Source organism: Seriola dumerili, unplaced genomic scaffold (assembly GCF_002260705.1).
Source record: "Seriola dumerili isolate Sdu_G_001 unplaced genomic scaffold, Sdu_1.0 BDQW01000040.1, whole genome shotgun sequence".
Classification (NCBI taxonomy): Eukaryota; Metazoa; Chordata; class Actinopteri; order Carangiformes; family Carangidae; genus Seriola; species Seriola dumerili.
The window spans coordinates 3,763,619-3,784,437 of record NW_019174295.1 but is presented as its reverse complement, the minus strand read 5'-3'; the positions used below and the strand labels follow the sequence as shown (position 1 = coordinate 3,784,437).

At 39.8% G+C, this 20,819-nt stretch overlaps 2 protein-coding genes across 2 annotated transcripts; one reads left to right on the top strand and one right to left on the bottom strand.

Annotated features, from left to right (window-relative positions):
- The first annotated feature begins 7,116 nt into the window (after positions 1-7,116).
- On the top strand, positions 7,117-13,234 carry LOC111217029 (calpain-A-like). The gene is made up of 19 exons (XM_022738712.1): positions 7,117-7,356; positions 7,540-7,627; positions 7,716-7,831; positions 7,937-8,070; positions 8,201-8,393; positions 8,486-8,560; positions 8,707-8,792; positions 8,966-9,037; positions 9,175-9,332; positions 9,496-9,653; positions 9,775-9,786; positions 9,926-10,128; positions 10,723-10,822; positions 10,932-10,989; positions 11,094-11,149; positions 11,312-11,380; positions 11,684-11,762; positions 11,854-11,967; positions 12,275-13,234. The coding sequence occupies exons 1-19, from the start codon at positions 7,117-7,119 to the stop codon at positions 12,424-12,426; spliced, it is 2,163 nt and encodes a 720-aa protein (XP_022594433.1). The 3' UTR covers positions 12,427-13,234.
- A 20-nt stretch (positions 13,235-13,254) lies between these two features.
- nsrp1 (nuclear speckle splicing regulatory protein 1) lies at positions 13,255-17,705 on the bottom strand. The gene is made up of 8 exons (XM_022738711.1): positions 17,624-17,705; positions 16,069-16,159; positions 15,874-15,930; positions 15,612-15,740; positions 15,231-15,438; positions 14,784-14,886; positions 14,156-14,686; positions 13,255-14,074 (listed from the first exon to the last, which is right to left on the bottom strand). The coding sequence occupies exons 1-8, from the start codon at positions 17,641-17,643 to the stop codon at positions 13,873-13,875; spliced, it is 1,341 nt and encodes a 446-aa protein (XP_022594432.1). The 5' UTR covers positions 17,644-17,705; the 3' UTR covers positions 13,255-13,872.
- Positions 17,706-20,819: the final 3,114 nt, after the last annotated feature.

The window sequence follows — 20,819 nt, the reverse complement described above, 5'->3', positions numbered from 1 at the left end:
ATTAATGATGTCTGTGAGACAGGTTAGCTGGCTCCTCACAGAACTAGCAGAATTACAAGATGGATGAGGACAGATTCTAAGGCATGGGGGGGTTAAGCCTTCACAGCTGTAGGTTATGTAATGATAATCATGCATGAGTCTGGACTACCAGGCAGGTAAATTGGGCACAGTGCTGCCCCAGGCTTACTGTATGACAGCTGCTTTGATGAAGTGTGTCTTAATATGAGATTTTTGCTCAACATCAGCTGATGTGTTGCTTAGGATGGATCCTGCTTGAGCAGCGGTCCTCAAAATCTACTTTTCACACTTTCATCATATCAGCTGACATTATGTTTACTTGTGTTTAATCAGAAACCTCCCTGCAGCTCTCACTATCCATAGATTTAAAATCAAACCAAGTATTCAATGACAGTTGCCCACCTATCCTAGGTTGACTATAGCTCTATGTATTTGTACATTAAAGCATCGGTTTGTTTGAACTGTTAAAGGCTGCAAATCTCTTAATGAATGCAATAATGAATATCATCACGTACCATACAGGCCTGTGTGTGAGGATCCCTGCAAAGAAGTTGGTGCACAAATACAATGGGTCAACTTTGTTCTAATGGATGGAGAGCTCTGATAAAGCTCCTGAAACGCAATGCAATGAATGAAAAAGTGAAACATGTCAAAAGGTGGATGTGTTTCAAAATTCTCAGCGGTGGCTGGATTAACAAACTAAAACACGCCCCCTCAAACCAACCCCCACCCCAACCCCCAACTGTTCCTCCCACTCTTTGTACATTGTGTGCAGTGATTTAGTGGTGCTTATCCCTATAATCGCCAGCTAAATTACAGTCTGGCAACTCAGTACAAACCAGCTGCCACACAGTTTTGTTGTGTTTTTGTTGTTCACTTTTTGTTTTTGTTGTTCCTTCATTCATAATTTTTTAAATACATACAACAATACAACATAATTTATTATTATGGCAACAGAAACTTCTTTTTTTAACTGCACAGTGTATGAACCATGTCTTTGTTTGCAGTTCTGGATGAAAGCACTGAATGCAAGTATTAAACTCAAAAGGTTAAAGGTAAAGGCTGCAGCAGTGAGTCTTAGCCAAAGAGTTATGATGTGGCATTATTCGTGTAAACAACAGCAATAACAAAGAAAAATACTATAAGAAATTCATTTTAAACTTTAAGTTTTGTAACTGGATTATAAACCACTAACCCTGGACATGCAAATCATCCAGTGTTAGTTGGAGGAAGAAAGAGGAGTATGGAGACGGCTGCAGGGGATAATAGAGATACGCAGCGTGTGACCAAAACTGAACGGACAGGGAAGGTACACAGCTAACATGTCTGTTGTTAGTGACACAGAGGGGCAGCCTGTGTGAGAGGGGGAGTTTCCTGATGGAGTCTCTGCTGGGAAGCGTGGCATTATGAAGAGGCATTATTCTCTCTTCTTGTCGGTTCAGTGTGTTTGAGATTTTGAGAGCAAACTGTGAAACATCTCCTTGTCCTCTTATCTCAAACCTGGCCTATAGGCCCCAGAATTACATTGTTGATATTCACATATTTAAAACAGAGAAGCGAGATTGAAATTGTGTAAGTGAATGAACAAATTATGTTTGTCATCTGGTTAAAATAGTTGGCAAACTCTGCTGTTGTAACATTTATACATAAATACATGAATAGTCACTGAACTCGAATCCTATCCTGAGGCCTGGCTAATGCTATCTAATTGTTCACATGCACATGCACACAGATAAATTGTGGCTCTACATCATCCTCTGTTAATTCTGATAAAGGCTGATGACTCCACCTGCACTGAACCATACAATACCTGAGAGTGACACATATTTGGCAGCAGATGAGATGAGGCCTATAGATAACTGCAACATTTTCTAGTCCTGTTTTACTGTGCTTTTACTTTAAAAACCGTTACATGGCTCTAATTGTGCAGGTCACTCTTTTGTCATCTGCTTGATCTTTGATTCATCTGCTCTTCTGGTATTTGATAAAGTCGAAGGGTTTAACCTGAAAGCTGTTGACCAGTCGCTAGATTCACTTACCCGGCAAACCTCGACTCTCTGTGAGCACTGCAGGATTCATGTCAGGGAAGGTTTGACTTCAAACGAGGTGATGTTAGTGTACAAACTTACAATATGTTATTTACTTGACTCTTTGCAAGTTGTTGATGGCACAAGTGTCGTCTCTGGATTAAAGATAACTTTGTTGGGATGTTTCACTTCAGGGTGAGTAATGATTTGTTCTAAGTGAGTAGATTAAAAAAGACTAAGAATAATCCTATAAATGATAATAAGCTTCCACAAATAGCAATTCTTATCTTTTCTTTTAAAGTTTTGGAGATTTAGAAAAAGGTTGGATGAAAGTGTACGCCAAGTTTGTGATGATTCATTCACTCTGTAGGCCTCTACTGTAAGTCTTGTAATGCCTGTGTGGCAGTGTAGGAAATACTGTAGGTAACGTCAGGATGCTCAGCTGACACTGGAGACACAGACTTGTTACTGGAGGACTGAGACATGATTTTGGAGCAAAGTAAATCGTACTAAGAACTGAAGAAATTAAACAAAGTAAAAACTAAACTTATTCTTTATTATTTTCTTATCTCTGCCAACAATATATTTCCAGTATTTAACACTTAACCAAAAGTTATGTGTCCCTATCTCCTTAAAGCTGATATAATCATCATGTTTGTATCAACACGGGGTCAACAAAGGGTCAAATGACTGTGTAATTTGTAGTGACGAGGCCACAGAGAGAATCTGTGGCTCTTTGTAGATTTTTAGCATCCTTTAACTCAACTTTACTGTTTTGGTTCTCTCATCTGCATCATTTTCAGCCACAGCAGGCGGCTGCAAAAGAGCTCTAAAAACCCACCACACGCCGTCTGCCCAGCATCAAGGGCCACAGGGACAAACAAAGTGATGAACATATGAACATATAGTGGAGCAATTAGCAGCTAAAGAGCCACATGTTTCTCTCAGGACTCGTGGGAAACAACAATAAAGTTATAAAGGGTGAATATTGGAGTAGGATTCATCAGGTGGCCAGAAACACAACTCCAAACTCCGACTTCAAAAAGTCTGCCTTGATTTTATAGTCAGTGACTTGAGACTGGGGATTGGCATAACTAACATGTATGTAGCTCCACACCTTGGACGTAAAGTTGCTATGAATTGCTGGCACCTGTTAATATTTAACATTTGAACTTAAGTCTTCTTCTTAAAACGACAATGTAATTAGACTGAGTGCAGAAAGCCTTGTTCTGAAGCCTCCAATCAAAGCCATACTTTAGTGTGTTTCCTTAACATCTCTGTGCTCATCAGTACATACGGTTCTGACTCCAGTGTTTAGCTTAATACTTCAGCATTTTGGTGAAATACCTCTAAGTCTTTAATTACTCCTGTCTCCACTTCACGTCCTGCTTTATACAATAATTGTGAAAACACAATGTGAGTTATGTGAGAGCTTGTTTTAAGCATAGCGTGTTTACATGTTGTGTAGTAGGAATGTGACCCCAGGGTATCGCTCACCTTCAGCTTCACAAAGTCAGACTTAAGTCCATTATTTCAGTGAAGAATGTCTGAAGATGTGTACCGACACGCCAGGAGATGGCTTAGGAGAAAAATGACAAAAGCTTTTGTTGCATCTCAGCACACCTGAGATTTCAGTCATGTCAGAAAGCATAAAAAAAAATAAAAAATCCCCATAAATCGAGAATCTTGCCTTTCACTCCTGTTTGTGTAAAAGAGTGCAGACATAGGAGCCGCCATGTAATAATGTGCATGATATCTTTGCATCAGGAAACAAAACAAAAAAAATACTCAGTGTCTATTCTGTGAATGAAGGGAATGGAGGAATGGGACCATGGTCTATAACGTCATGCAGTAATTTATTTTTCCATATCATGACTTCATCACAAACATGATCATTGTATTCTATTTCAAAGATCTTGTCACTAGTGTAATAAAATGTTGGTATTTGAGGTTTTTGCTACTGTTTTATTATTTTACTACCAGTGTGGTATTACTATTGGAAAATTCAAATAATAAAATGATCTTCCAAAAGTACTTCCTGTGACTCTGCTTTGCATAACTATTCCTTCTGATTATTTGCATACAGTGCTGTGCTATTTGCCCCTCTTGAAGCTGTCATGATATATCTTGTTGAAACACCATTTTTCCCAAGGGCATCACTAAACTTTAAAATAGAGAGGAAAAAACCCCACAGTAAATAACACACTGAGACAAGTATTGTCACATGTCAGGACTAGCTGACATAGGACATTACTGCTGCAGCAGGTGTACATGTATACAGTGACATAGGTATTTATATGTTCACATATAATGTCTGTCTGAGAACGGCTCCATAGTAACAGTGAGAAGTGATTTATTGCATTAATGCTGCAACAGTTCCTTTTACATCCTTTACAGCTGCTGCAGAAGCTTCTAATGGTCAGTTTTTGCATGTGTGTGCTATAAGGTCTACAGCATCGCAAAGACCGTTAGTATTAGTAATGTTTTTTAATGAATTTGTTCACAGGGCTATTTGGGTTGTATGTTTTTTCAGCTGTAGCATTGATGGATTATTGAACTGTGCACAGGTCCAAACACAGATGTAAAATAGCCACAAAAAGAGACACAAAATGACAAAAAGAGATGCAAAAACTCCAATTGTGTCTCTTTCAGTCTGGGGGGGTCCTATGTAGCAGGAGTGGGGGGCCTTTTACCCTTATATCTTTATTGTGTCCGTGTGCGTGTTTTATTTCATCTTGAAGCCCAGTCCTGTGCTACTTGTCTCAATGCATCATCTCATGGATGGTTTGATTCTTGCTTCTAAAAGCTAAACTGGGAGTGATGTAATTTTTTTTTTTGAAGATATGTATGTGCGTGACAGTTCTCAGGAGAAAATCCTCCCAGCGGCAACTCTCACTAAGCTCACCATCATAGAATAGAGAAAACATAAATTCTCCAAGTACTTGTAAAATCACAGTCCAGCTCATCAACAACTTTCCCAAACCTCAGCACAAGCAGTTATTATTGACTGACATTAACATGCTATGTACTTTCAATAGATTTTACAGCTGCCTTATTTCACAACCAAAGACAAACCTTTAGAATAAACCTGGGTGTAGACTTACCTACGCAATTTGATGCCAAATCTCACATTTTCTCTGTTCATATCTAAAGGCTGTTTTTCTCCATTGTGGCATCAGCTGATGCATCATACTGTGGTACATATATATATATATATATATATATATATATATATATATATATATATATATATTATGTATGTTATAGTGGACTTTGTTGAGTTGGAGGTCTAATATTGTTACCTCAACAACTTTTCTTGTTGAGTTATTTCTCTCTAGAAACAGCATCTTTCAATGTTGGATTTTCTGAGAGCTATGCATGGATATTACATTATACATTACACACAGTTCAAACACACACACACACACACACACACACACACACACAAACACAAACACACCTGCAGTCAAACAGACTCCAATTCACTGCAAGCCAAGAGACAATGGGGAAATGAACGGATGACTGAATGAATACAAATCTTATTTTCATGTTATAATCAGAAGGTGCTGATTTTATAGTCACATAAAAGCTACTAATGCATAATCACCATACACAGTATATCGCCCTCTATGCCAACTATCATGTCATAGCAAAGAAAAATCCTGCACACTTTGTAACTTGCAATGATAAACCATCAAATAAAAGGTCAGATGCTGAAACGTAGTAAATTAATTAATAGTTGCAATTTAGAAATCGAGTGGGATTTGTTTACTATTTTGGATCCATTCATTCCACTCCTACACACCTGTCTCATGAAGTGTTCTTCTCAGCCACACACTTAAGATCAGAGCACTGTTAGCAGATTAACAGATCACAGGGTCATTTAACAAAATCTCAAATATTCTTTCATTCAGTCACTCATTCCTTTTTCTTTCTTGTTGGTTATCATGTGCTTGACAGTTTTTTGCCAGAGGCGAATCTCACTAATCCCACCATCATCGTACAGAGCAGCAATTCTCTGAATACTTGTAAAATCACCTTTTACAGACAAGTTGCTCCAGGGGTTTTACAAACAGTGAAATCTTACAGACATAAATATCACTGTTTATTTTAATTCAATTTTACAACATCTTCAATTTTACAACGAAACACCATAAAACCATAAAATCCAGATGTGGAACGACTTTAATCTGATGCCAAATCTCAACATTGTCACTTTTAATATCTGGAAACTCTCCATAGCTTCCACACAGGAGTGTCCTCCTTGTCAGTTTCAAAATAAAAAGTAAAATGAGAAGGGGAGACACTTTTACACGTCTCAACTTGTTACTAAAGTTTTTCCTCTGCATTCTGTTGGTTTATAAAAGATTTTTTTTATTTTTCTCAATTACAGCTAATCCTTTTTTCATTTCATTTATTTATTTATTTTTACACATTGAGCGGTTTAACTTTAAAAGCCTAAACAATTTAGTTATGCTCACTTAAATGTCCATGAAACATGACAAAACTCATTCATTCAAGTTGATACATTTAGAGCAATAGTGAACACAATAAGAGATATATAGAACAAGTACAAAGACAGTAAAATGTCAGTTATGTGAAATAATGTGGATTTCAGTGTCAGTCATCCCCTCTGGTTATTGTCCAAATGTCAACATGGTACTTTTTGTTTTTTGCCCTTGAGCAAAAAAATAAATAAAAATTGCTTGCATATCTGACAGGCCTGACATGACAGGAGGAGGTGGAGACTTATACCAGAAAACCTGTTTTCTTATCCAAAACTCTCTCAGCACCTCATCATTGTGCGTTTTCTACTCTTTAGTGGGGGCGGGTCTGACTCCAGTCTTACGTAACGCAGGGTGAATATAAGTCAGGGCCAGTCTGCTGCACAGAGCAGACTTGGCCACTCCAAGTGAATCCTCTTGCAAGGAAACAGCAGCTGGTTGCAGCAGTCTCACAGGTTACTATCCTCACTCACCTCTGAGGAACACTTTGCATTTTAGTTTACTTTGAGAAATCTCTTATTTTGTCTTTCTCCTTGTGTCTCAGAGTCTCCCTGTATCTCGTCAACATGCCTGAGTCTGGAACCTGCACCTCCATCATCAACCTGCGTTACCAGGATGGCAGCGAGGGGAGCCCCTCCAACCCCGCCAAGTACAAGAACCAAGACTATGCTCAGCTGAAGGATAACAGCCTCCGCAGAGGGAGGCTGTTTGTGGACAGCACCTTCCCGCCTGGCACCCGTTCTCTGGGAGACCTGCCTAATCTGGCCAGTTGGCAGGAGGAAGAAGTGGAGTGGCTTCGTCCAGCTGTAAAAAACTTTTAAATATGTTCTTTCATCCTCATGTACATCTAATCTTAACAGATCATATACACGATATCAGTGCAGTAGAGGAATATACTTTTTACATTCTAAAGACTGCATTTTCCCTTATGTATATGTGTTTATACGCTCATCTACATTTGCTTTATTTCATCTTGTCGTCTTGTCCAGGACATCTTGAAAAGACAGAACAATAGCGATGAGCCGACTTTCTGCATGAAGGGAGCCTCACGCTTTGACTTTGGTCAAGGCAATATTGGTGAGCAAGGAGTTCTGTTGTGTTGGTGAAAATGTGAAGTATCTGTCGCAGTGCTTGAGAAAAATATATGTTTTCATCCCTTCACCAGGTAACTGCTGGTTTCTGGCTGCTATCTCCGCACTGACGATCCAAAAACACCTGATGGCGCAGGTCGTGCCCATGGACCAGTCCTTCAAAAACTACGCAGGAATATTTCACTTCAGGGTAGAGATTTAATGATTGCGTGCAGATATGATGCTTTCACAATACATCTGCTCAGTGCATTGTGGTCATCAACAAACTAACTCTTTCCTGCTCTTTCTGCGTCAGTTCTGGAGGTTCGGCAAGTGGGTGGATGTTGTCATTGACGACCACCTGCCAACGTACAACAACCAGTTGCTGTCTGTGCACTGCAATGGAGGAAATGAGTTCTGGGTTCCTCTGCTGGAGAAGGCATATGCCAAGTATGTAACCAACTAACTCACCTGAATGTAAAACAGTTTAGAAGGTCACAGTTGTGGCACAAAGACCAGAATCGAGATTTCAAAATATTAGATTATAAACATCTTCTTTTTTGTTTTCTGTCTCCTGCAGAGTGTGTGGCACATACGCAGACATGAACGCTGGCCTGCCATCAGAGGCCTGCAAGGACTTCACTGGAGGCGTGAACATGACTTACGAACTTGGGGACGCCCACACAACCGGCCATGATGAGAAGCTGTGGCTCCAACTGAGCAGAGCCACTGGGTGCAAGTCCATGGTTTGCTGCGGCACTGCCCCAAAAGGGGTAAGAACCAAATTCATAGAAGAAAAATAAATGAATAAATAAATAAATAAATGAAGCTAATTTGGGTGATTTAACGGTTTTGTTTGTTTCAGGGTAGGCTGGTGAACACTGTAGCCCACACTGGATTGGTGGATGCCCATGCCTACTCCGTCACAGCTGTCACTGAGGTAAAGTGTGGAGCGGCTGAAGTGCACGTGTTCATGTTTTGCAGCCGAGATGTTGTCAGTATTAATTTGCTCTCGCCTGGATACAGCGTATTAGGAGCATTGCAAAGTTTCTCACTTCATTTGTCAATTCATCATTTCATCTTCAGGTGGAGTATTACGGCTCCAAAGTGCAGCTGGTGCGAGTCATGAACCCTTGGGGCAAAACAGAGTGGAACGGGAAGTGGAGCGACAAGTAAATACATCAATCACACATCCATCCATATGTGCATAATATAGCAATGCAAAAAAAACAAACTCGCAACTCAAGACTAGTTATATTTCTGTGAAGAACAATAACCAAGAATGAGTCTGTTCAGTTTCAGTGTGTCAAATTCTGTCATTAATTTCTTTTCCTCTTGTGCTCAGGTCAGATATGTGGAACAGAGTGAGACAGGAGGATCGGGAGAAGTGCTTTGATCGCGACGATGGAGAGTTCTGGTAAATTACATATCACTAGTGGTCGTAAATTACACAGGATACCTTTTAAACAGTGAGGATGAAATTTGACCGACTACAAACCGTATAATGGGTCTTTCTCTCTTGTTCCTCTCACTGTGCTCAACTGTGTCTCTCAGGATGGAGTTGGAGGACTTCTGTCACTATTTCAACATGGTGTCCATCTGCTGCGAGAACCCCAACTTTCTTGATGGTGACCTCACCTGCCAGTGGAAATGCATGATTTATGATGGCAGCTGGGTGGCAGGTAGAACTGCAGGTGGCAGCTTGTCTAACTGTGAGTCCAGTTCATTCTTTTACCTTTACCTACAACCACAAGGACAAGATGTCTGTCGTGTCTTTTTACCTTTTATTTATGCAAACACACAAAAAAAAAAAAAAACCACCACACTGACTCTCAAAATGTAATCTGCATTGTTCATGTTTCTCATTACCTGCAGCTACCTTTGCAACAAATCCTCAGTATCGCATCCAGGTGACAATCATCAACAAGCAGGAGAAAGAGGACAAAAACATCTTGCTTTCTCTGATGCAGAAACCTCAGCAGGAGAATCGCAAGGAGAGACAGTCCCACCCCATTGGAGTTACCATCTTTAAGGTCTGCATTCTGAAAATTTGTCCATTACATATGAGATAATGATTAAATAACACAAAAATATATTTTTGACCGATTTGAAAACAGTATAATGACATTCTTCTTTCTATTTCACACCCAACAGGTTCCATCAGGGGTAAGCACAAAGAAGAACAAACACCACTCTCTCCAGCTGTGCACACAAAACAAATTCCACATTTAAATAACTTGAATAAAGCAATTTGATACTGAGGAAACATTTTCATTCCAATAAACAAGGTTCACTGTGCTTCCAGACCCCACAGGGACGCCTGGGATCCTCCTTCTTCAACAGAAACAATCCTTTGAAATCAAGGCAGCTGTACACCTATCAGAGGGATCTGATCGAGCTGCACAGTCTGGAGCCTGGGGAGTATGTGATCATCCCCTCCACCATGAAGCCCTACATGTCTGGAGAGTTTGTTCTCAGCGTCTTCACCAAGTCTGAGGCGAAGATCAGGTAAAGACTTGACTCAGTGGAGACTTTTATTCCAAAACAAGGGTTACTGATTCGAATATCTGACACATGCTCTGCCGTAACGACTGATACCATGTGAAGCTGCACTGTCAAAATGGATCAGGGTCATGTCCTTGATATATTTTTGGGGGGACTTTGGGGGTTTTAGCAAGCTGGGACTTACAAACATCAAAAATAGAAATTGCTCAGTGCATCAGTGTTGAATTCACCAGCATTCAAACCTCCATCAGACTAATATGAGCATTTTAATCAATGTTGGATTCAGGGCAAATTAAAAAAAAAACAAAAAAAAGTTACAACAGAAAGGGACTGTTCTAACTGTTGTGTGAGTTTTAACACACTCCTCTCTGCATCCAGCCCCCATGATGGACATGATGATGAGGATGAAGATCACGATCATGATCATCATCATGATCATGATCATGATCATGATGATGACCATGAAGAGACGGAGAAACTGGTTCTCCCCAAGGTATGAAACAAAAGACTGTAGCGCATAATGTCACCGTGAGTTTGAGAGCCTAATAGTTATGAGCCAGTCTTGACGTCTGGTTCATGAACTTATCAACCTCAGAGCAACGTAAGTGATGACTGGACGTTTTTCTTTAAGATCCCCACAGACGGAGACGGTGACCAGGACTCCACCCGCACCCTGTTCAACCGCTACGCCGATCAGGTGTGGTATTTTTTCCCCTCTGTCTCCCTCCGCTCGTCCTTTTCCTCTTTCTCTTTCTCTGACATCAGTCGATCACAGTTGTTGATGTGCTGTCTGTCTCTGTTGTCAGAACGGTGAGCTCAGTGCCAGACAGCTGCAGAAGCTCCTCAATGACAACTTCCCTCACGGTGAGTTGCTCTAATCAACATCTCTATTCATTTGTTGTGAATCAGGATTCAGTCGAGTTACTTTGGCGATTTGAGTTTTTTTTCCATTTTTCTCCCTTTTGCAGGAACCCGGTACGGCTTCGGTCTGGATACCTGCAGGAGCATGAGTGCTATGGTGGATGTATCCTTAAATACATCAGTGTTTTTGCTGTACTTCTTATGTTACCAATAACCCCCCCCCCCCCCCCCGTTATCATGCCAGAGAGTCAAAAATGAGACTGTGATCAGGAGTGAAATTGTTTTTCCATCTGCTGGTGATGTGACTTCCTTAACGTGCACGTAGACCGACCAAAGGATGAGAATGAGCTTCTCTGAATTCTCAGTTCTCTGGAAGAAGATTCACGATTACAAGGTAATGCAACCAATGTGGCCATGATAAAAAAAAAAAATAAATTTATTAGTTTGTGTATTTTATATTTGTAGTGGTGTATTGTGACTAGAAGTGTTTTTTTGTTTTATGTTATCTGCCTTGGGACTAATGATGTAAATGAGCCTTTTAGCTACAATCTGGCATGTTTACATTGTGTATTTTGTACTAATGTTCATTAGCATGTCAAATAAACAAACAAACAAACAAACACATAAATAAAAAACAACATACACCTAAACTGCTCTCAGTTTCTAAATGTAGGTTCATCTTTTTTTTTTGTTGCAGAAAATCTTCCATCGCGCCGACTTGAATCAGAGTGGATCCCTGTCTGACTATGAGCTCCAGAGGGCAATTGAGGCTGCAGGTAACACTTTTTGTTTTTTTTATCAGTGCATTTAAACTTAATCGTACCTCAACGCCAATAGAAGAACAATCATAACTTGTGTCTGCACCAGGGATGAATGTGAACGATGGCATGGTGAGGCTGATGATGTTCCGCTACTCGGGCGTCTCCTCCACCTCCCTGGAGAACTTCATTGTTCTCATGTTGCGCCTGGAAAAGACATCAAGTGAGTGACATGGCAACCCTCAATGACATCACTTTAAAAAAAACAACACACACACACACACACACACACACACAAGCTTGAGAAATTGGACTTTTATTTGTTCAGAATGTAGAGGTCAGTGCGGCTAAAGAACTGAATCCAAGAAAATTGTGTCAGAGCAATTCCACATACACATCATCAGTGATAGATGTGAACAGTACAGCACAGTATTAAAGCTTCTAGAGTGTTTCTCCATTTCGAAATGTGTGTTTAAGCTTGTGTTGCATTAAAAAATATCTGATATCTTGTGGTTTGTTTTCTTTTACAGGTGTTTTCAAGGACAAGTCATCCAATGGAGTGATCCACCTGACCTGGGATGAGGCAAGTTTATCTCCACTTAATACCACTTATGCATGTTTTTCAAGATATCCAACATTCACAAAGATAACATATGGCAGAAATATTCATATCATCTACTGATTTAAAAGTAGCAATACTACAATATTAAAATACAAATACAATACAAGTAAAGTTGGTCATGGTGTCGCTGTTTTTTTTTGTTAACTGTTGGGTAGTTTTATCATATATTAACAATGCATCATATTTTATGACCACTTCATATTTTGTGTAAAAATGTTTAAAACTGTAGAAGGTAAAGCAGTGTAGTGTGCAGCCCATTCTCAGCAGAAATCAATCAGTGATTAAAATCATGAAAGATACTAATAATTCTAATAATAACTACCTTTCCTTTTGTTTCAGTGGTCCAACATCTCCCTGTACAACTAGAACAAACCCAACACAGAGGCACAAGAGACACACAGAAGATTCCCGCAATCCAACATTACTTATATTGGAATTCATGTCTCTCCTGCACAAAACCTGTAAAGCTGTAACAACGTTTCTGTGATCAAATGATCTGTGTGAAATAAACGTCGTTACCTTCCGAGTTGTGAGTTGAAATGGTCGTACTTGAACACATTTTAGCATCAAACCGCACACGACTGCCGAACAAACAGGAAGCAACAGAACAAAAGAAACTCTGGAACGAGAAATGATTTTAATAACTCATCACTGACTACAAGAGAAAGATACAAAACCTCAACAAAAGTGAATAAACGCCACAACACAACATTTCCTATATACTGTATACTCTCATTCCTGTATGTGATGATACATGAGACTCTCTGATCAAACTCGTATTTACAAGTCGTCAACATTATTTCACAAAAATAAATCCATAATCCATTCATTCAAGTCCAAAAAAAAAATGTATGTATCAGCCAGGTCTCTCCCTCTCTCTCTCTCTGGTCACCAAAGGCCAAAGGATAAGGTTGGCAAGATTCAGTGTTTTTCTAATCGTCATCAAATCCCATGAAAAGCCTAAAACCAATAATGAATTAATTCCACTAACGAGAACTGTCCGTGTAGTAAAAGCCTAATATTGCTTATTCTTCTGTGCCACACCTCTGTTGTTGCCCATGGCTTTAAAAAATAAAAAAAACACATCGATGAGCTACACTGTTGCACCGGGTGACACCTTCTTTTATTACAATGAACATGGCCACAGTAGCTGATCTGGAGTCAATTTCACATACACTGTTCTACTTGCTGTAAATACTAATGTGTATTAATCCACGGATGAAAGTATAGTCTCCAGCACATGCAATATTTACTTCTGTTTGCTAAAAAACTACAGTGTCCAGCTGTTGTAGGAAATTTATTGAGCCTTGAAAAGAAAATCAAGAAGGGGAGTTTTAACAGAGAAGAAAAAAAGGAAGAAATAAATCTTTTTTTCTTTCTTTTTTAAATGGGATTGTTGAAGAAAAAAAAAAAGAAAATTATGAAATAACATTAGCTTTATCCTCTTAATCTGAGATGGAGGTTGTGTGCAGTACAGAGATGTTTGCGTGGCGTGTTGGACCGCTCTCAGTCCTCCTCCTTCTCGATGTAGCTCTTACAGGCCGAGCGTGCCATCTGTCTGGCCATGTACCTCTCTCTCGCCGAGCTCACAGTCTGATCCGTGCTGCGCTTTGCAAACTTGTTCCCCTTCTCCTCCGTTTCCTCTTTCTCTTCGCCGTCTTCTTTTTGCTTTCCCGGCGCTCCGGCTTCTTCTTTCTTCTCCGGGTCTTTTTCTTCCATCTTCACTGCCTTCTCCTTCTCTGGCTCCTTCCTTCTCTCCTTCTCTTCTTCCCGATCTTTGTCCTTCCGCTCGTCTTCACCTGGATTCCTCCTCTTCTCTCTTTCCCCGTTCTTCTCCCTCTCTCTTTCTTTAGGGCTCCTCTCCCGCTTCCCATGTCTGTTTTCCCTCTCTGTATCCCCCCTGCCTCTACCTCTGTCATCTTCCCTGCCTCGGTCTCTGTCTCTATCTTTCCTTCTATCCCTGTCGTCTCTTCTTCCTCCATGTCTGTCATCCCTTTCCCTTTCCTTTTCCCTTGTCCTGTTTCTGTCCCTATCTCTGTCCTTCCCTCTGTCTCTGTCTAGATCTCTGTGACTCTTCCTATGTCTGTCTCTCTCCCTCGCTCTTTCCTTCTCCTTCTCTTCTCCGCTCCCTGATGAAGGCGACCTCTGTCTGTACTGGCGTTTTGAGTGTGAGGAGCCTGCCCCAGGCTTGCTGAACCCAGACTTCTGCTCGTGCCCCTCCTCGCTGTCACTGCATGAACTTGGGATAATGTCATGGGACGTAGGTGAGGGAACAGGTGAAGTCCTCTCTGTGTCTTTTGCAGCCTTTGAGGTTGGAGTTCTGTGGGAGTAGGAACAGAGAGATACACTTAAAGGCTCGATATAGTTTTTACAAATATGTGTGTGCTTGTTGTGATTATTGAGGAGCCATGACTGACTTGTTTGCTGAGCGATCTGGTATCGCCTCCTCTCCTACAGTCTGATTCAGCAGGTGTCGGTAGAAGCCGCTCAGGTCTTTTTGTTTCTTCACATCCAAAGCAGCTAAACAAAACAAACATAATTCAAACCAATCATTTACATTGTTTTACATAAAGTGACCTATTTCCACAACATCTTGAAATCTCTCTCTTCAAGTCTTGCTTTGTGTGCCCTCGGGGAGGAAACACTCTTGAACTTTTTCTGCTTTCAATAAAATATTTGAAACACCACAAGGCTATTTTCAGACTGGCAGGACAAATTGTTTGTACAATATCCAGAAGCAAATAAAATTTAGGCTGCATTCATATGCTGTTTGAAACGTCTGGAGTTCAAAGTCTCACCGTGTCAATTACAACACAATCTTATCTGCCAGCAGCCTAAAAATAGTTGTAAAGTATCAGTCTAACCTTCCATCTCTGCCTCTCTCCTCTCTCTCTCCTGCTCTTCCTTCTGCTCCTGCAGTTTTTGCTTGTAGGCGGAGGTAACGTAAGCCTCTTTGTCCGCGAATTTCTCTCCCTCCGCCTCTCTTTCCTTCTGGATCTTCCTCTCTTCCCTTCGTTCTTGCTCTTTCTTTCGGTCCTCCACTGCTTTCATTAACTGGTGGATATACTTCGGCTGTTACAAAGAGAAACAGACAAAGAAAGAAATAAAGTAAATGCTCACATTTTGCTTTTTCTTCACCAGTTGATGTCAGAACTCATTATCAGCTAAATATGCTGGCCACTGCAAAGTCTTCAGGGACAGTCTTTCTAACCATTACATCACTCTGAAATATCAGTGATGATTACCCTTTTGTCAGCGCCTCCCAGAACTTTTTTGTTGCTCTCAATTCTCTGTTTTTGAATGTCATCATACACAGCATCATAGTCATATACAGTGCTGTCCTCTTCCAGGGCCTTCTGCATCTCCAAACGTGTCTTCAGACAGAGACAGGAAGACAAAAACCAGAGAAATGTAAATCACAGAGGAATGACTGTACTGTGACTGTGTAGGAGTTTATAGCATTGTGTGGATTCAAGTTGCATAAATTTATGTAATTCTTCCTCTCACCTGCTTCATCATCTTCTTTTTGATTGCCTCTCTCTGCAGACTCTCCCCAACTGACGTCTGAGGAATAAAACACATCAGAGGTCTGCTGCAATACCAACTGTTACCTTGATACATTTGTTTCCTGAATCACATGCAGTAATTTGGAAATGACGAATCATGTTGCCCTGCTTATAACAAATCCACAAGTTTACCCACCTCATCGTCGGAGTCATCCCCGAACACTGAGGGTTTCTGCAGGGCTGCTGTCTTTAACGCTCCTTTCTTCTGTGACAAGATCAGCCCGTACCTGTAGACAGTGAGGAGACAAGGCTTCTTAAACCCTGTCCTACAAAAGCCATTTTCATATGTTTTTCACTTGTAAAGGTTTCACAAGTCGTACCTCATTAAGAAAAGTGGTACCCATTACTGGGACAAATGCGAAGGCTTAGACACCAAAACTAAACCAGCAGTGTGAAAAAAAACAAAACAGCAAATGACGTTTAAGTGGAGAGTTTATTTTGATGATGACTATCCTGTTAGTGAGGATTAGAGATTTGCCTCTAGTATTTAGAAACAAACATCCCCATGTCTTTTAAATGCTGCCATTAACGTAAAAAAGACAACACCAGAGTACTATACATTCTAAATAGAGTATGTCAGCAACACAGGTTACATTAGGATTACATTTATCCGACTATATTAATGTATTTATTATTTTATGCATTCATGCACATTCCCTTAAGAGGCTGGTGGTCTGCTGATCCCAGGTCTGCTGGCGCTCTGTTATCCGCCTGCAGCCGAATAATGGCTGAAGCTACAGTGGGAGATTCAGATGAGACAAGCATCTGCAGAAGGAAATGCCTGGTTGATGAGAGAGGTCAGAGGAGCTGACATGAAGGCTACAGTAACTCAGATAACCACAGCCTATTAGAGTATTGTTGCTGTGTCCTTTTATGGCTACAGTTTACCATCGTCTACTGGCTACTTAAACCATGATCTGATTCCAGTAGAACACATTTAGGATGTGGTAGAACAGGAGACAGGACAGCATGAATGTGCAGCTGACAAATCTGCAGAAATTATTCGATGCAATCATGTCAACGTGGAGCAGAATCTCAAAGGAATGTTTCCTAAATCCGAAGGAATCCATACCACAGAGAGGTGAGGCTGTATTTGGAGCAAAGGGAGGCTCTAGCTAGTATTAGTATGTTGTTCCTAATAAAGTGCGCGGTGAGTGTATACCTCTTCCATTTTCCAGTTGCATGACATGGCTTTAACGGACGTTAACTTGTCTTCAAGAAGGATGACTTTTTGCAAACATGAAATCAAGCGCACTTTTCATAGAGCAATACGTACAGAAAATGTCTAAAACTTGGAGAAATCAACCAGACCAACTGAATTTTGAATGAGTAACGTTACCTACTACTAAGTTTTTTATTATATCTCCATAAATAATGTTATTTGCAAGGCGGACATCAAAAAGAAATGCAGGTGGTGAAATTAAGAAGTTGATAAATATATGAAAAGAAAGAAAATCTGAAGAATTATATTTAAATACAGCTGACCCTCTAGCATATCGATAACTAGCTGCAGGAGTAGCAATGCTCCTGATATTTATTTTATAAATAACCCTGAGGGGTAACACCTCGACAGCTACAGCAGATTCAGTTCTTTATCATATCTATAACTAAAACCGCAACCAAGAGAAACAGTTGTTTATTATTGATCACACATACTTTGCCATAATCGCGTTAGCATGTTTGCTACTTACTGCTTTGTAGGGACCGCCATCTTGCTCCACTGACTGTGACGTAGCGCGGCAGATTCGACACAACATTTTTAGTAAGTTCATACATGACAAGTCCGGCTCTGTTAAATTTCAGCAGCCACGTGAATAAAGCTGCCACACACATGATTCATTTACATATAATCACACATTTGATCTTGGCAGTTATATTTCAGTCTGCTGCGAATATGCGGACTTTCATTGACAGATAGAAGCCACTAATCATGATGAATGTCATGTGATTTATCATTGATTTGAGGAATATTGGGTGTTAGAAATGAACAAAATACCGTAATATTAAAATATTTAATCACAGGTCTCTATGTCAAATGTAAGAATGTTATAATGGTAGAGGTATTCTTTTTTTATATGGTTATGTTTACCACTAGATGGTGACATGCTACAAAATGTAACTGATGAGTATCTTGCAAACATTTGACTGAATATTAAAATGATAAAAAAAAAACCCTTCATATACAGTTTGTGCACGCAAATAACAGAATTGTGAATCCATGTATCACTCAGGTCTGCACACAGAGCAAACTTTCATGATTACATCCAGAGAAGTACGTTTCTCCAGGTCCAATTTAAAAAAATCTATGATAATTCTATGATAAACACATTTTTTTGTTTGATAGCAACATACGATTCAAATATTTTTGCTTTTTTAGTTTTCTTATAAGACTGTCTAAAATGAATCACGAGTATAGGCCTGATAAGTACACAGCATTTCAAAATTAAAATTAAAAAAGTTACAGTAAAGTACTGAAACTATAATAGGCCTTTGTAATATAATTAACATATTTCCTATCCTTGTGATCATCCTGTTAAGTTCACCTCCAGGATTTCTGCAGTGTATCACCACAAAGAACAGAAACCAAGTCTTACAGTAGATCTATTCTATTAACCACACATTATATATCAAATTGCAGCATAAGTGCTATAGTGAAGATCTAAAGGATATAATGGATTTAATATTGAGAATATTTACAATAAGCAGTAATGGGATCTCATCACTTTGTGGGCAGTCAACTATATAAAGTGCTTCTTTAAAAGATGATGATGAAAGATGCATGAGAGACTGCTATTGACTGGAGAGTAAACAGAGACTCAGTCTCTTTGGCTACTGTCTGGCCGACTCAGAGCAAAGAAACTGCTCTTATTTTATTTCATTTGCTCACGTCATTTGTTATTTTCAATGCCGTCAGCTGCTCTGTTGTGAACCTACAGCAAGGCATTCCCTTAAATCAGATCAGAAAGCACATGGCTCACCTGTGATTAAAGTTGCAGCTTTGAATTCCCACTGCCTCCTCCGAGTGACTCTAAATCCAAACACCATTATCTCTGTCGTAATCTCCAACTCATCTCCTCTCTGGCCTCACTGCTAATCCCTCTGGTGCAAACAGAACGACCAAAGCTGCCTGATGGACGAAAGATAGGATAGAGTGGTGATATAGTGAACTATGAAATGTGTGGATAAATGGATAGGTGGATCGGTATATTGACAGATGGATGGATGAAGTGATAGAAACTACACTTGGCAAAGTTATGGTGAAAAATAAGAGGAACTGAACAAATACCATTTTGATATCAATAAGTGAGAGGCACATTCTTCCTATCTTTGTGCAGTGATAAAACACCACTGACAACTACAAGCCAGTAAAGTGAATGATTTGAAATATCATGTATTGTTTTCACCGGATTCCAGACCTCTTAATCTCTCCCCACATCTGCCATTTCGATCTGATCGTAAGGCTACTATTATTGAAGGTGTTGGAGGAAACAGGAAAGAAACCTGGTTGTGCAAGCTGTAAGGATAGTGGCAGTGCTGGTGATGTGCATCTACGCATACCTACGCTCACTGGCTGTTGTGCTGATGACACACTCTTCATATTTGAGTGTGTGGTTTGTGGCAGGCTATGGTTGCTACTATCCTTGACCTGTGCCCTCAAGCATTGAAAAAAACAGTGTGGCAGTACAGGTTCAGGCAGGGATTTTACACCAACATTTAATTGCTGCAGCCACTTCATTGAAGCTCAAAGACTGTATGTACAGTATGTACACAGAAGATCATGTGACTCCTGACTGACAACCTATGGGAAGGCATTCTTCCCCTTTTCTTTTCTGAAATGCAGCCTTAAGTTGGAGTTTGAAGGTTTTGACTAACTCTTAGAGAATTATGTGAAAGTAAAATTATGTACACTCTATGTAGCTATTGTACAGTAAACTCACACATTATGTTTTATTGGTTTTAGAAAATCACTCAGAAACTGATTTGACCTAGTTTCTAGAAACTTGAGATTTAACTTTGACTTAAAACACTACTGAAAAAAGGTCTTGATATGGTTCCTCAGAAAATAAAGTTTTGACTTGGGCAAAATGATTTGATAATTTCTTCTGGATGCATTAAATTGAAAGTATGTATAATATTGGTTGGTAAAGATGTGTAATTTATGCAAATACATTGTCTTTTAAGAATAATAAAGGGGCACTCAACCAAATTTACACATCAGGATCAGTTTACTCATTATGAGGAACACTTAGCTTGTAAAAAACAGGAAAGTTGTATACTGTCCTCTGTGGCTCTGTAGGGAGCTATTGAAAATCTGAAAAAATAACCCAGGTGACATCATCAGCATTTACCAGGTACTGAGGGTCTAATGCTGTATTCACATAATGTCAGCAGAATGGGGAAAACAGGAAAAAAAAAAACCTTAATCAGACTAGAGACTGTTCACACCTTGTTCGAATGTGGTTAGCCCTGTGGTCTTAGCCTTGTATTCACACCTGATAAACAGCCTAAATTAGCTACTTTTGATGTGTTGTTTATTTGTAGCAGTTTGTCACCAAGTGAAACCAGATACAAACACGTAGTGAATAGCTCCTATAAAATGAGGTGTTAATTTTGGATTCTATTTTGGTGTAACTGTTAGAGGTTGTACATCTGCAGCTATTCTGTCACCTGTTTGTTGACATGTCCATAGTTCTTTACACTAAGTGGGAGATGCTGTCTGCAACAGAAGTTCCCATATACAAATCAGAGGCTGACATGAATGGTTTTCCTACTAGGCCACTTGTAATCATGGTTTGAATTATATAACATGAACGTGGCAAAAATACACTAATCAGTTGCACTATGGATGTATTGATTATGAGACAAAGGGCCCCTGGGCATGGACAT